At 30.8% G+C, this 14,023-nt stretch overlaps 1 protein-coding gene across 9 annotated transcripts in view; it reads right to left on the bottom strand.

The window, feature by feature from the left end:
* The window catches only part of LOC143241028 (uncharacterized), an 82,433-nt gene that overhangs the window by 44,225 nt on the left and 24,185 nt on the right, over window positions 1–14,023 (bottom strand). For 7 of the 9 annotated variants that reach the window (XR_013022146.1, XM_076484443.1, XM_076484445.1 and 4 more), the window contains one exon: window positions 9,162–9,446. Coding sequence is in view for 5 of the 9 variants with exons in the window: in XM_076484443.1 (XP_076340558.1) it covers window positions 9,162–9,446 (285 nt within the window). In the remaining 4 variants the exon portion in view is untranslated. Of the gene's footprint in view, window positions 1–2,779; window positions 4,273–9,161; window positions 9,447–14,023 lie in introns of those variants that run through there. The other 2 variants (XM_076484449.1, XM_076484450.1) reach the window with 2 other exon arrangements.

Below are 14,023 nucleotides of genomic sequence, written 5' to 3'. Positions count from 1 at the left end.
CCCATGAGTTAATCTGAGTTCAATTTACTCATGTGCTTGCCTCACAATATATTTCTATTAATACAATTTCGCTGATCTAACTTTAACTAGCCTACATCTTAGTTACTTTTGTATTAATAAATAAAGAATAAACACAAAAAACAAAAAATAAAGTACTTATCTGGGTCTTCTTTTATTTTGCTGTTGATTTCCAATGACAGTTTTACTTGTTTTTATACAAATAGTAGAAATGTACAAATTTTTTTTTAAAGTAAATCATACACCTAAAAACATAAAAGGATAACATGCAAAAAACAAAATATTTCTGCTATCACAATTTTTTGGCTTTCTAACTATGCGACAAGGGCCATTACAAATTCATCCAACATAGTCATCTTTCCTATGGGAGTGAAGCTTGTACTAACAGAGAATATCACAATTCTATGTTCAGAAAATAATGCAATATAATACATGATTTGATGGATGTAAACTTTGGCTTTCTATTGGTTATACATAATATACTATTAAGAGTAAGGGAAAGAGAAAGATGTGTGTGACAAGAGGGGTCTAACTTTCTATTTAATAGCTCTGAAACCAAATAAAATTCAAGTCTACAAAAAATTCTGGTTTGTTTGAGCAATGAGAATTTTATAATAAGTGGCTTACACTAACTTTCATTCATATTGTAAGGGTGGTGATTAAAATCCACCTGTTGCGAAAGGGTTAAAGTTGTTTACCAAGACAAAAAAAAATATTTCATCTATGGAAGAGCTCAGCACTTCTGGTTATATATAGCACTTTCAAACTTTTTTATTATGAATTTTTGTTAAGGCTAGGTGGTATGTATGTATTATTAAATAATGTAGTTATTTGTTAACAGATTTATTTCTGCATAAAGTCTGAATTTTTAATTTTATTCAGAAATTAAGAATTATCAAGTTTTTCTTAGTGTCAATTTTTTTGCACTTGCACTTAAATATAATAAAATAGCACAATTTTTCTATAGGTTGTAGCTAGATACCATAGCATCACAGACACCCAGTTTCCTTAAAAGACTCCTATAAAAATGTTATGAATGAGATATTGTTACACCATTTACCCAAGATAATTAAGTGTCAAACAAATACCAGACCATTAAATACTTTACCTCATAAAGAAAGAGCATTTTCCCTTACAATACCTGTTTCCGTACATACTTTTCATAAATGATCTTTACTGGTCGGTAAGCTTACTTAAGTACACTAGTGTTACAACTTATATGCTGAATGCACAAAGTAAATTTACAGACAATACTTCAATTGCTGATAATGATACCTTCTTGAAACTTTTTGTTGAAAATGCACATTTTAACAACTAACATACTTGAGTCCTCAACTCTTTATTACTAGGTCTGTTAAAAAAATACGCGGACTGTTTGAATTGCGCGGCTCCAGTTGGTTTCAGGGGAATCCGCTTGGTGTTGCTAGGTTCGCACAGATCAGCTGATTACGACGCCATTTCCCGATTGCAGATATCTTCATTTGTGTATCAGCTACGCGGTTTTAAGTGAAGTGCGATTTTTTTCGTTTGGCGGATTTCAGAATGAATGACCTGAAGGAGCAACGACTTGCTGTGAAATTTTGTGCTAAACTTGGAAAATCTGCAACTGAAGCTTTTGCTATGCTTAACACGGCTTACGGTGATGTTGCTATGAAGCGTACGGCATGTTTCAAGTGGCATGAACGTTTTAAGGATAATCGACAGTCCATTGAAGATGACGAGCGTCCTGGACGTCCTTCCACGTCAACTGACGACCCACACGTTGACAAAATCAACACCCTGGTGCAGGCAAATCGACGTCTGACTGTCAGGGAGCTTGCTGAAGAGTGTGGAATATCAGTTGGTTCTTGTTATGAGATTTTGACCGAAAAATTGAAGATGCAATGCGTTGCTGCGAAATTTGTGCCTCAGAACTCGTGAGTTTTTGGCCAAACACTCGATCACTGTTCTTCCCCACCCCCTCTACTCACCTGACCTTGCTCCTTGCAATTTTTTCTTGTTCCCCAAACTCAAAAGACCCTTGAAAGGAAGAAGATTTGAGACGATTCCCGAGATTAAGGCAAATGCGACGAAGGAGATGGAGGACATTACAAAAGAAGTGTACCAGGACTGTTTCAACAAGTAGAAACACCGTTGGGATAAGTGTGTGCGTTGGGGAGGGGAGTACTTTGAAGGGGTCCCAGACCTGTAACTTCTAAATAAAGTACATTTTGTTTTATGACGTCAGTCCGCGTATTTTTTTAACAGCCCTCATATTATTTACACAATACAACTTTGTAAGAAATTGTTTTTTTTCTTTTGCAATTGTTCCTATAAGTGATTTTTATAGATTAAGAAAATGTTGATTGTTTAGCAATAGAAATAACTGGGAAAAGCAGTTTTAGCATTTTTCTGGTTTACTATGCCTTACTGCTGATGAACCTAATATACCATACTTTCATTACTGAAATGTTCGAAATTCAAAATACATTATATATGTGTACTAATAAAGAATCTATAGTTGATCATGTACAACATGTACTCAATCATAAATAAACTAGAAGGCCTCAATGTTGAAGACAAAAAAAGTACAAAAAATCTTATTTTATTTGTTGCTGAATCTAATTAATACTAAAAGTCAAAAATCAAATATCAAAATTTATTGCAATTACAAATTACAGGCGGTAGCTATACAATAAAGAAGACTGCATACAAGTTGTTGCAGACTTTTATATTGATTTTAAAAACTAGTTTTGATAACTTCTTCAAACCAAGATACTACCTCCATGCAAGTTGCTTGACCAAAGTAGTATCTCTTAGCAAGGAAAGATCTTTGGTCCAAGATTTGGACCAAGCATCATTTTTCACACAAAGAACAGTTAAACACAAGAGACTGTTTGTAATAGGTTAGAAACAAACAGAACAGTTGTATATTTTATCAGTTAGTAAATTATATTCTGTGAAATACATATGGATCATAATGTAATCTATATTTCAACAGTACAATGAGTTTTATATGAACTATGTGCATCAGATCACGATGAATATGCATTGCCAATATGTGATAATTGCATTCAACATTTTTGTCACTAACTCATATAGCTCTTTAAACACAATAGTCCCTCTTGGAATCAAATAAGGTGTGTGTGGTGGGGAATTACAAAATTGTGAAGTCCTGTAACATTATCACATTAAGAACATTCAGTTTGCTAATTTAGATTTTTCAAAGTTCAATCCTATCTGCAAAAAAGTTGAATAACAGAAAGTTAAACATTTAAAACCTTCCTAATGTCGAAAACCTATTAAGGCAGATTTCTACTCAATGAAATAGTACTATAATAAATAATCATAATGACTTATTCCAATATCATTTGATCAGAGATAAAACTCTTAATGTAAGGGATTGCATAAATCAACAGTAATTTAAAAACTAATCCTATCTGGATAGTTTTTGTCCAGTGAATCTATCGATGTTTTCACAAAGCTTTAGATAACAATGTATATATCTTAATAAAAAAAATAATGAGCTTTTAATTAATATTACAAGTATTCTGTATAGAGAAAAAAACATTTACCAAATTATTTCTAATAAAGATTTTGCAAATCTACTGAGTCAGTTTGACAAGTTCTGAATGCAAGTTGATTCTCTTTACAAAAAATATTTCTTTTTCATCTGAATTTTTATTTCTAATTTGCATAACTTCTACAACGTCCTAAATGAACATCAAAAGTTCTCCTGGGTAAAAGTTTGTGCTTCGCATGCTGTTATTTGTACCTAACACTAACTATAACTAAATCTTCAATGTAGAATGACATTGAAATTTTGAAAACTATGAAATAAAATTCTATTTTCTTTCTTGTTTCAGTAATTAACATTATTTCAAAATTGGATCTTACATTAATCAATTTATTGCACTTACTTGTTTTATATACAATTTAATTTTAATTTTAAGTTTTATTTATGCTATAATCCATGTTGAAAACATTACACAAGTGCCTGCGAGCAACTTTGGACAAGAGAACTGATTGTTACTGAAACTGAGAATTTTTCTCTACATTTTTTGTCAATAGTAATATTAATTTACCTTCCTAAATGCATGTTAAATACAAAATAATGCTTAAGTCACTAAAATAGAATGTACAAATACAACTATAATTCAAATAGGTTTGTTAAATGCTGGGTCATTCCATGTCAAATCATCCAGATTTTGGAAAATTTTCCAGGTGACCCCTCAGAATGCCTTGAAAAAATTCACATGTGCTCATCTACCCACATAATAAAAAACTGCCAAAGATTATATCAACATCTCTAATAGTTTCTGATTTACAGCCCTGTAGAATTTCATTAATATTTTGTTATTTTTGGTGAATTCATATTCAGGCAACTTTAGCTGCTTAAAGCTGCAACAGTAATGGTGGTAGAAGGCTGAAATTTGCTACACTGACTGAAATAATCTCCCAGAATTCAATAATGGTCTCAAACCAAGCTTATCTGTCTTAGAATTTGCATAGTGAGGCAGTAAAATCACCTGAAAACCCAAAATCATAAAAAAAAACATTGGTTTATGTAACAAGCCATACCTCTAAGACTTAATATGATACAAAACTGAATTTTGTTTTCTAAGTTCCTATAACATATCAGTCGATAAATCAGCAATTGTTGTAATTAAAAGTCTATTAGATCTCCTGTAAAAAAATTTAGTTGCATGCAACTTTTTATAATTTAGCTAAAAATAGCCCAACTTCAGGCCACAGTTTGACCATGTCACCAGTTATTCAGCCTTTTCAGATTTTTATCGTATATTCTAACATCTCTGAATATGATCTACAAAAAAATCAGAATGGTGTTCAACCTACTTTTTGAGTTATAATTTTTTAAAGTATCCTCTGGCCATATGTTGTTTACTTGAAAAAACAAAACTTCAATTCAGGTGTGTTACTGTATGCAAATATATCCATACCATTTTAAAATAATTGATAAATCCCATTGAAATATTCTAATCAGCCTTTACCATATATTCTTACATCTCTGAACATGATCTTCAAAAAATCAAGGTTGTGAAAAATAATAAATTATCAAATTTTAAGTGTCTCTGATATGTACCATTGGGCAAAGGACCACATTCAGGGCACTCAGTTCTTTCTTGTCAATCAGGAATCAGTCCTGCAGAATTGTGCAAAGTTTGATCACATCATAGCTTTATTCTCCATTCTACCAACAAATTGTATATGAGAAGCCTATCAGATGATGATGTGTACACAGTTGTAACTGTTGGTAGTAGCAGTGAAAGTGATGCTGCAGCAGCTCAAATAGGGTCTATAGATAGCAATGACAATTATCAGCCAGGGAAATATGTGGCATGTGTATACGATCATGAATGGTATGTGGGAAACATAAAAGATAGATCAGATGAACAGATTCCGATGTGTTGGTGTCATTTATAAGACATCAAGAAACGAACTGTTCTCATGGCCTGCAAGGTCCTGTGAAGATGAAAGCTGGATTCCTTTCCAACATATTGGAAGTGCACCTACCATGCAAGACAGTTGTGCTTGCCACTATGTTCTAATTCAAAGTGATCTCAACATAATCAAACTCAAACTTCAGATATTTATTAAGCTCTCTGAACAAAGCAATGTTTATTTGATGTTAAAGCTAATTTATTACCAAAGTAGTTTTTGAAACATTTCATTGTCACGATTATTGCAGTTTGGTGTGACCAAAATCTTTCTAAGTTATCCCCTGTTGTGAAACTGCGCTTTTTGTGTCTGATTTACCTTTGTATTTATTATATTATGAATCTTAAACTCAGCCATTTGTATAACTGTAATGCATACACAATATATTTGCATTGCCATGTGATCTAACTAGTTATGCCAATAAACTTGTTCAGAAATGAATTAATTCTTTCTTGTTTCATAGAACTTCATTATTTAACATTGTGAAAGGCTGGTTAGAATATTTCAGTAGGATTAATAAAATTCTGACAGGTATTTTTCACAATTGTATGGATATATTTGCATACAGTAACACACCTGAACTGAATTTTTGTTTGAATAAAAAAATGTATGGTCAGAGGATACTTTAAAGAATTATAACTCAAAAAGTAGGTTGAACACCATCCTGATTTTGTGTAGATCATATTCAGAGATGTTAGAATATATGATAAAAATCTGAAAAGGCTGAATAACTGGTGACATGGTCAAACTGTGGCCTGAAGAAGGGCTACTTTTAGCTAAATCATAAAAAGTTGCATGCAACTAAATTTTAATTTTTTGCAGGAGATCTAATAGACTTTTAATTACAACAGTTGCTGATTTATCAACTGATATGTTATAGGAAATTAGAAAACAAAATTCAGCTTTGTATCATATTAAGTCTTAGAGGTATGGCTTATTACATAAACCAATGTTTTTTACAATTTTGGGTTTTCAGGTGATTTTACTGCCTCACTATGCAAATCCTAAGAGAGATAAACTTGGTTTGAGACCATTATTGAATTCTGTGAGATTATTTCAGTCAGTGTAACAAATTTCAGCCTTCTACCACCATTACTGTTGCAGCTTTGAGCAGCCAAAGTTGCCCAAAAATGAATTTGCCAAAAATAACAAAGCATTAATTAAATTTTACAGGGCTGTAAATCAGAAACTATTAGAGATGTTGATCTAATCTTTGGCAGTGTTTCATTATGTGGGTAGATGAGCACATGCAAATTTTTCAAGACATTCTGTGGGGGGTCACCTGTAGCCCCTGGATGATTTGACATGGAATAACCCTGCTACAATACAAACTTCTTTACCAACAGATTACACAATCAGAATGTTTTATTAATGTACCTATGCTCTTAATTTAAACAAAAAACATTGGAACCTTGTAATTTAAAAATTTCTTTATCAGTTATAAAGAAGCATGTTAAACAAGTTAGAGTAGTTTAGTTTGGCTAGAGATTGTATTTCAAATATGGTAATGTACAATGTTCAGATTTTGAAGTTAAAATAACAAAGGGAAAAACTTAAGAATAAGATTGTAAATATTTCCTTTTGAAATTAACCTTATACAATGTTTTTTAATTAAAAAGTACATTCTGACAGTAGTTGTAGTTACACACGTTAATACACTTTTATTAAATTTCGAAATTATCTCAAAAGCAAATGAGTCAAGCCATCTGCTCATGGACAACTGTCTAATTTGTTGGTATTTCAAAACAATGTTCTAAAGAACTGAAATTCTTCTTTGACAAAAATATGGTTCAATAGTTTTCTTCAAGAATATGATACATGAAATTTGTAACTTATTTTTGACATAAAGTGCTGGATACATCTTAATCTCTTAGTTTCTCATTTACAAATAATAAAGTGATAAAAGCATGGTTCAGTAATCTATGTGAATATAAAATACCAAGTTAGTAATTTGTTTTTACACATGAAGAATTATACAGTAAAACCTATCTGAGCTGCAAACTGCACAGGGCAGAAACCTGTATAAGTGTACAAGCCAGAAATACCAAAATTTTGCAGCATTAAGATTTCTCTTATAAAAGGCCATCTATATGGCAAAACCTGCATGACACAGACAGAAAATTATCTTTGACCTCCCTCATCTATCAAAAAGTAGGATTAGAACCTGAGTAAAGTAGAAGAAATGTTTTTGATTAAATATTAATTTCTTGTTTAATTTATAACTTGTTTAAATATTAATAAATTCTCTGACAGTTTGTTACAGTAAGTATTGGTTAAGTATATTGTTCTTTTTTCTGCCATCATTATTTTTGCCGTTAAATTAGATTAATGATTTCAAGAAATATATGTGTCTTTTAAGTGCAAAATCCTACTCTTTATATAATTCTCACAAAAAAATAAATTCCTATCTCCCCTAATTTTAAAATTTAGGGAAAATTTACCATGGGTAATATGTAAAAGTGAAATTCTGCACTGTTTCAAATATTTAAGGAAGAATCAACTTCCTGTGGAATGGAAAGTGAATAATAAAGCATGGATGACAAGTACTATATTCAAGGAATTTTTGAACAAATTAAACAAAAGAAAGGAACAAAAAATAGAAATACTCTACTTTTCCTAGATAATGGAACTTGCCACCCAAAAGTTCAACTTTCAAATATTCATTTAGTCTTTCTACCTCCATGTACAACATCAGTTCTACAGCCACTAGATAATGCAATTATACAGTATATAAAACTGATGCTTCAGCATATTATTGCAAACATGGATGACTGTAAGAAAGCATCTGAAATGACCATGAAAATTGACAAGTTAGATGCAATTGCATTTTTAAGTCATTCAAGCAAATGCATAAAAGATGAATGCATAATCAAGTGCTTTCAAAATTGTAGATTTATTCATGATAATGGCAGAGATTGTGGAGAAATTGTTTGTCATGATGATTCAAGTGAAATCCAAATTATGATTGAAACGATTAATGCAGATGCTTCTGTGAATGTGGAAAGTTTTATGAACGTTGACAAGAATATTTTAACAGAAAATGATGAAATTAACTTAAAATCTATGGCAGAATTGCAAGATGGTAACAGTGTGAGAGATTCAGAAGATGAACAAAATGGAAAAGATAGTAAGGAAATAGAAATTCCAACTTCATCGCAAGGATAAAGTTATATTAACATTATCAAATTGTATGCAAAAATGAAGAGGGAAAATGAAGTTCATGAACAGGATGTAGAATTGACATTCTCTTTCAACCACAATAGAAAGCCCATTAAAAAACAAAACAGTTAAAATTGGACACTTTCTTCAAATAAATTTGAATAAGATTTTGTGTACTCGTGTATATTTTGGATGTCTATTTTTGTTCTTATTCTAATAAATATTGCATAAATAGTATAATAACTTTACTCACAAATGTCTTACTTTCCTTCAGTGAAGCAAGCATGACATTCTGCTCAAAAATTATACATGATTAAGGAAATGCATGTTCACTATGTCTAAGCCAGAAACCCTGCTTAAGCCAGAAATTTTACTTGGTCCTGTGTGATTCAGCCTTAGACAAGTTTTACTGTATTTACAGACCAAGAATTCAAAATATCATTTGTTCTCTTAGTTATATGTAGAAAAAACATAAAAAAGACCCTATCTGAAAAAAAACCCTTATTAGACAAGGTTATTTAATATATATAAATGAAACGAAAAACCTTTCTGGCTCACGAGAATCTGCAGAACTGCCAGCTCTTCTGGCTAAAGATGACTGTTGGCTAACGTGACAGCCTGTTCGAAAACTTCTACGCTGAGGACACAGAATTATGTTATTTCTCTCTTCTTTGATACATTCTCTTGGATCTGAAGGTCGACATTTTGGATGGACATTACTATCACGATCTAATTCTGCAGAACTCTTCGGTTGAAAATCATCTGATAGAGGAAATTCTTCACTACAAAGACTAGCAAACCAGTTGAATGGGTCCCACAAACCAGATGAGCTAAAGAAAAAAGTAATTATGCTTTCTTTTTTGGTCATAAAATTGCTTATTTTAGATACATATGCCAAACAAAAATACACCCAAAATCTCCTTGACAATTTTAAAAATAAATATAGTAATCAGCTTGTTTTAGTTGAATTCTTTACATCATAATATTTGGTGATTTTTTTGGGTTATCACTTTGTTGGCATATAACTTTTACTAAAGAATGAAAAAACAAACAGTTAAGAAATTTAACTTCTTCTCTCAAACACTTATACAAAACAAAAAATTTCAATTTTATATTTATTTCAATAATTTTTTTTTTCTGGTTTGGTTTGAACTTTTCACAAAGTTGTATGAGGGCTATCTGACCCTGACTATCTGCAGTAAAAGACTAGAGAGAAGGCAGCTAGCCTTCATCATCCACCTCCAAATCTTGGGCTACTCTTATCAATAACAGGGAGATTGCCCATGGCTGAAAGGGGTGAGAATGTTCGGTGCAATTGGGATTCAAACCTGTGACCCTAAAATTGTAAGTTGAATACCTAAACTTATACACAATGCCATACCAAAAGTGTTTGTTTAATTTTTTAAAAAAACTGCCAACCTCAGTTTCAGTTGATAACAGTTTACTTCTCATAAAAACATAAGGGTTTGTGATTTTTTCTCAACATAATACAAATTTTAAAACCACACAGACCAAGCACAATTTTTATAGCCTTTAATCTCATTGGGTAAGAGATACAAAAACACAAAATCAAGTCCTACTTGCAACACCCAAGTTTAGATATTTATGTAAAAAACAACATCCTCCCTTTTAGAAAATGCAAACAGATCTCTCCAACATTTAATACTATATTATTTATAAGCTATAAAACACTGAGATTTTAATTCATCAAATGGCGTATTGAATTATATTATTTTTGTTTCCAGTTCAAACTTTATTCCCACAAGAAACACATCAGCAAGCTTAACAGAATTTCTAACAGCTCTTGTCACACAGTTATAAAACTAGAAAAACTGTGATTTATTGTGGACAATTTTTACTCTTTGCATGTTATTCTGCTGTGTCGTTTGGTGCATTATCTATTTTTAAAAAAAAGATATGTGGTACAGTAGTAACACTAGTAAAAAGGAAGTAAGGTTAAGTGTCACTGAGAGTAAAACAAACAAGCAAGATCCAGGTAAGTAATTTATTTCTGGATTTTCACATATACTCTTCATTTATTATTACAAAAGCAACTAAAATGTAAAAATTAGAAACTCTTTCACAAGATACACTTTCAGGTAGCCTACACATTATATACTTTAATAGGATGAGCCCCACATTTGCTTATTGATTTACAAATGTTATGGTGGGAAAAGGGCAATGAAACAATTAAGTTAGTATAAAAATATTACATGTACTTTTACAGGTTCAAAGCTATATGGGATAAACAAATGTAATTTCACGTTACGATTTAAAATCATTATGAAAAAAGGGGTAATTAAAATTGTTTTTTTTAATTGGGTCAAGTCAGTCAAGTCCATCTAGAGTTAAGGTAGAGAAAATAACAGATAAAATATAAATATTACAGAAATATGATGTTTTATGATATCTTAAGAGGAATAAAATATTTTTAATCTTACCATAAAAATCATGTTGTATTTGGATTTGTAAACAAAACTGACTGAGATATTCACAATCAAATCTTTACTTTATTTTTAATCCTACCATAAAAATCATGTTGTATTTGGATTTGTAAACAAAACTGACTGAGATATTCACAATCAAATCTTTATTTTAAATACTTTGTTAAAAAAATCTAATTTTTTTGCATACAAAAGTCTTGTAATGTTTATTGAAAGTCAATCAAATTTTGCAAAGACAAATAAATATGTTGTGTCAAAATGTATAGTTTGAAGCTGTAATAAGTACAAAATGGTTATGAACTCAGTCAATTTGATCCAGCTCAAGTGGAAGTGTTACCACTTTATACACATGTACCTCTCTAAGCTCCTTGTAGAACAAGTCACTGGGTTGCTTTCCAAATTTAATTAAACAACTTTACTATGAATATATGTTAATGATAAATTAACACTATAATGTATGTTGATGATAAATTAACATTATAATGTGTGATGATGATAAATTAACATTATAATGTACATTGATGATAAATTAACATTATAATGTATGTTGATGATAAATTAACACTATAATGTATGTTGATGATAAATTAACATTATAATGTGTGATGATGATAAATTAACATTATAATGTACATTGATGATAAATTAACATTATAATGTATGCTATAATTCAAAGTTTTATTTTATCTAAGTTTTAATTCCCTCATACCAAAAGAAATCTTTAAAAATTACTTAACTTCAGTTGTTTTTTTTCACCTAATGCACAAGCAGTCATAAATCTGAGCTTTCATAATCTCTTGTTTGAACAAAAGAACTATAAAGATGTATGTCTATGCAAAAAATACCTTTTCTGCACACCCTAACCACACACATGGGAACAGGGTTGAACACACTTGGCTACTTTTCATACAGAGAAAAATACACTGTTCAATAATACTCGTAACAACTCTGAGTTTTCTTAATATTCACACAAATTAGGATTTTGTTAATGATTACAGGTATTTTGTATAAAAGTAATGATTATTTTAATTAAGTATTTGAACTATATTTTTTTATTGTAGGTATTTGTGCTCAGACTCTGAATATTTTGAGTATTATCATCAATGCATGGTGCAATGAAATGTTTCACATTAAAAATAGGAAAAATGTAAACACCTTTAATTTTTTGTTGAATAATGTGAAAATCTTTTTTACTGTTTCTTGTTACATTCTAAATTGTAAGATTTACTTTTTTACATATAGTTTGTTTTTGATGTTTTATTTTCCTTTCTTGTTCTTTAGCATCATTACTTATCACAACATACATCAACAGACATTCTTGGGCAACATTAGGACATCATATGTAGAGACACTATAGCCTTCATCACAATACTGGGACTAAGCCTGATGAACCAAGGCAGCTTGGCTTATATTTAAAAAGATATTACACCTTTTTAATATACATTTTAAAACATAAATAATATGTAATTAATTAAAGTATAAAATAAAAACACAAAAGCAATTAATTTGTCTGTTATTTAGATATTTATGTGAAAAACAATGCTAAAGTGCTAGTGAAAACAAAAGCAGCAACAAGTTTGAAAAATTCTCTATTAAATTCTTCTTGCCAATCTTAAAAGAACTATTAGTGATAAAGATGTAACACAACCAAGTATAATTGGCTGAGATATTGCAACTATATATGTAGAAAGTGAGTGTGGCATCTGCCAAAAGTTCCAAGAATTCCTTTTTTCTCTAAATGTGCCCTAATGAATGTGAAAGACTGTGTAAATGAGGTAATAAACTTAATTCTATCTGTGCATGAAAGGTTAGCACATACCAAAGTTTACCAATTTTTTCTGCATGATTTCTTTTTGAGATAAAGGAATTAAAATTCAGATAACATAAATTTTGAATTCTAATGTAAATTTTATGACATATATTGGTTGTAAAATTTCTTAACTGAATTTTGAATGTAACAAAATCAGGTGACATGCACAGAAAATGTGTGCCCCTAACCTTGTTGCAAAATTCTTCAGCTGAATCCAGCTGAAACAAGATATAAATTTTGCCAACTCCTGATAGGTGAGACTTCCACCTTCCATACTTAGCCTTGAGATTTACAAGCCTACATGTACTTATTTCATGCATGTATTTATAACTATTAGAAAGAGCTGGTTGGTTGGTAGGTTGTCTTAGTGTTTTATGGCATAAAGCAGCTAGGCTATCTTTGCCAAGCATCTGGTAAAAAGTTAAAATTAAAGTAAATTTAGTAAAATTCATAAAAGGAAATTAAAGTGAAACAAAACAAAGTTAAAAACAAAAATAGCATAAAACCAATGTTTACATCTAGCTGACAATGTTAAGAGAAAAACTACAGTAACACAAGTTGTAAAGGACTTTCTGTAGCATAATTGTTATGCTTACCTGCAGGAAGACTAGCAGGTAAGTATAAAAACCACCATCAGTCACCTGAAGTTGGCCTTTCCTGTCCTGGTTTCGAGTTATTTAACATTACGGCCATTTTCTAATTTCAAACTGAACTAGATGGACTTTGATTCTTAAAAGGAAATAACATTAAAAAAGGTATAATGTATAAATTAAAAACTTGAACAGCATTAAAAAGATTAATGACCTTTGAAAAAACTAAAACATTACCATGGTGGACAGTATCACCATCATCAATAACACTGGCTAATGTAATGGACAAACTATGAGACAGAACATGTTTAAAATGGTGCTGTCATTGAGAGTTGTAATGACAGCAAGAAAGTAAAATGTGGCTTATTGTCACCTGAGTGTTACACAGACTATACACTAGTGCATCAGTTCCAGACAAAAGAAAACAATGAGTTAAAAAACTGTGACCAATGCATAGTCTAGTTAGAACAACTTCCTCTTTCCGATCCTTACAGAAGAAAGACGGCCAAAGTCCAATACAGGGTTTTATTTGGAAAAGCTTGTATTTGCGTTGCTCACTCCAA

Source organism: Tachypleus tridentatus, chromosome 13 (assembly GCF_004210375.1).
Source record: "Tachypleus tridentatus isolate NWPU-2018 chromosome 13, ASM421037v1, whole genome shotgun sequence".
Lineage (NCBI taxonomy): Eukaryota > Metazoa > Arthropoda > Merostomata > Xiphosura > Limulidae > Tachypleus > Tachypleus tridentatus.
Note: the sequence above shows the minus strand (reverse complement) of the source record. Positions and strands in the feature narration are given on the sequence as shown.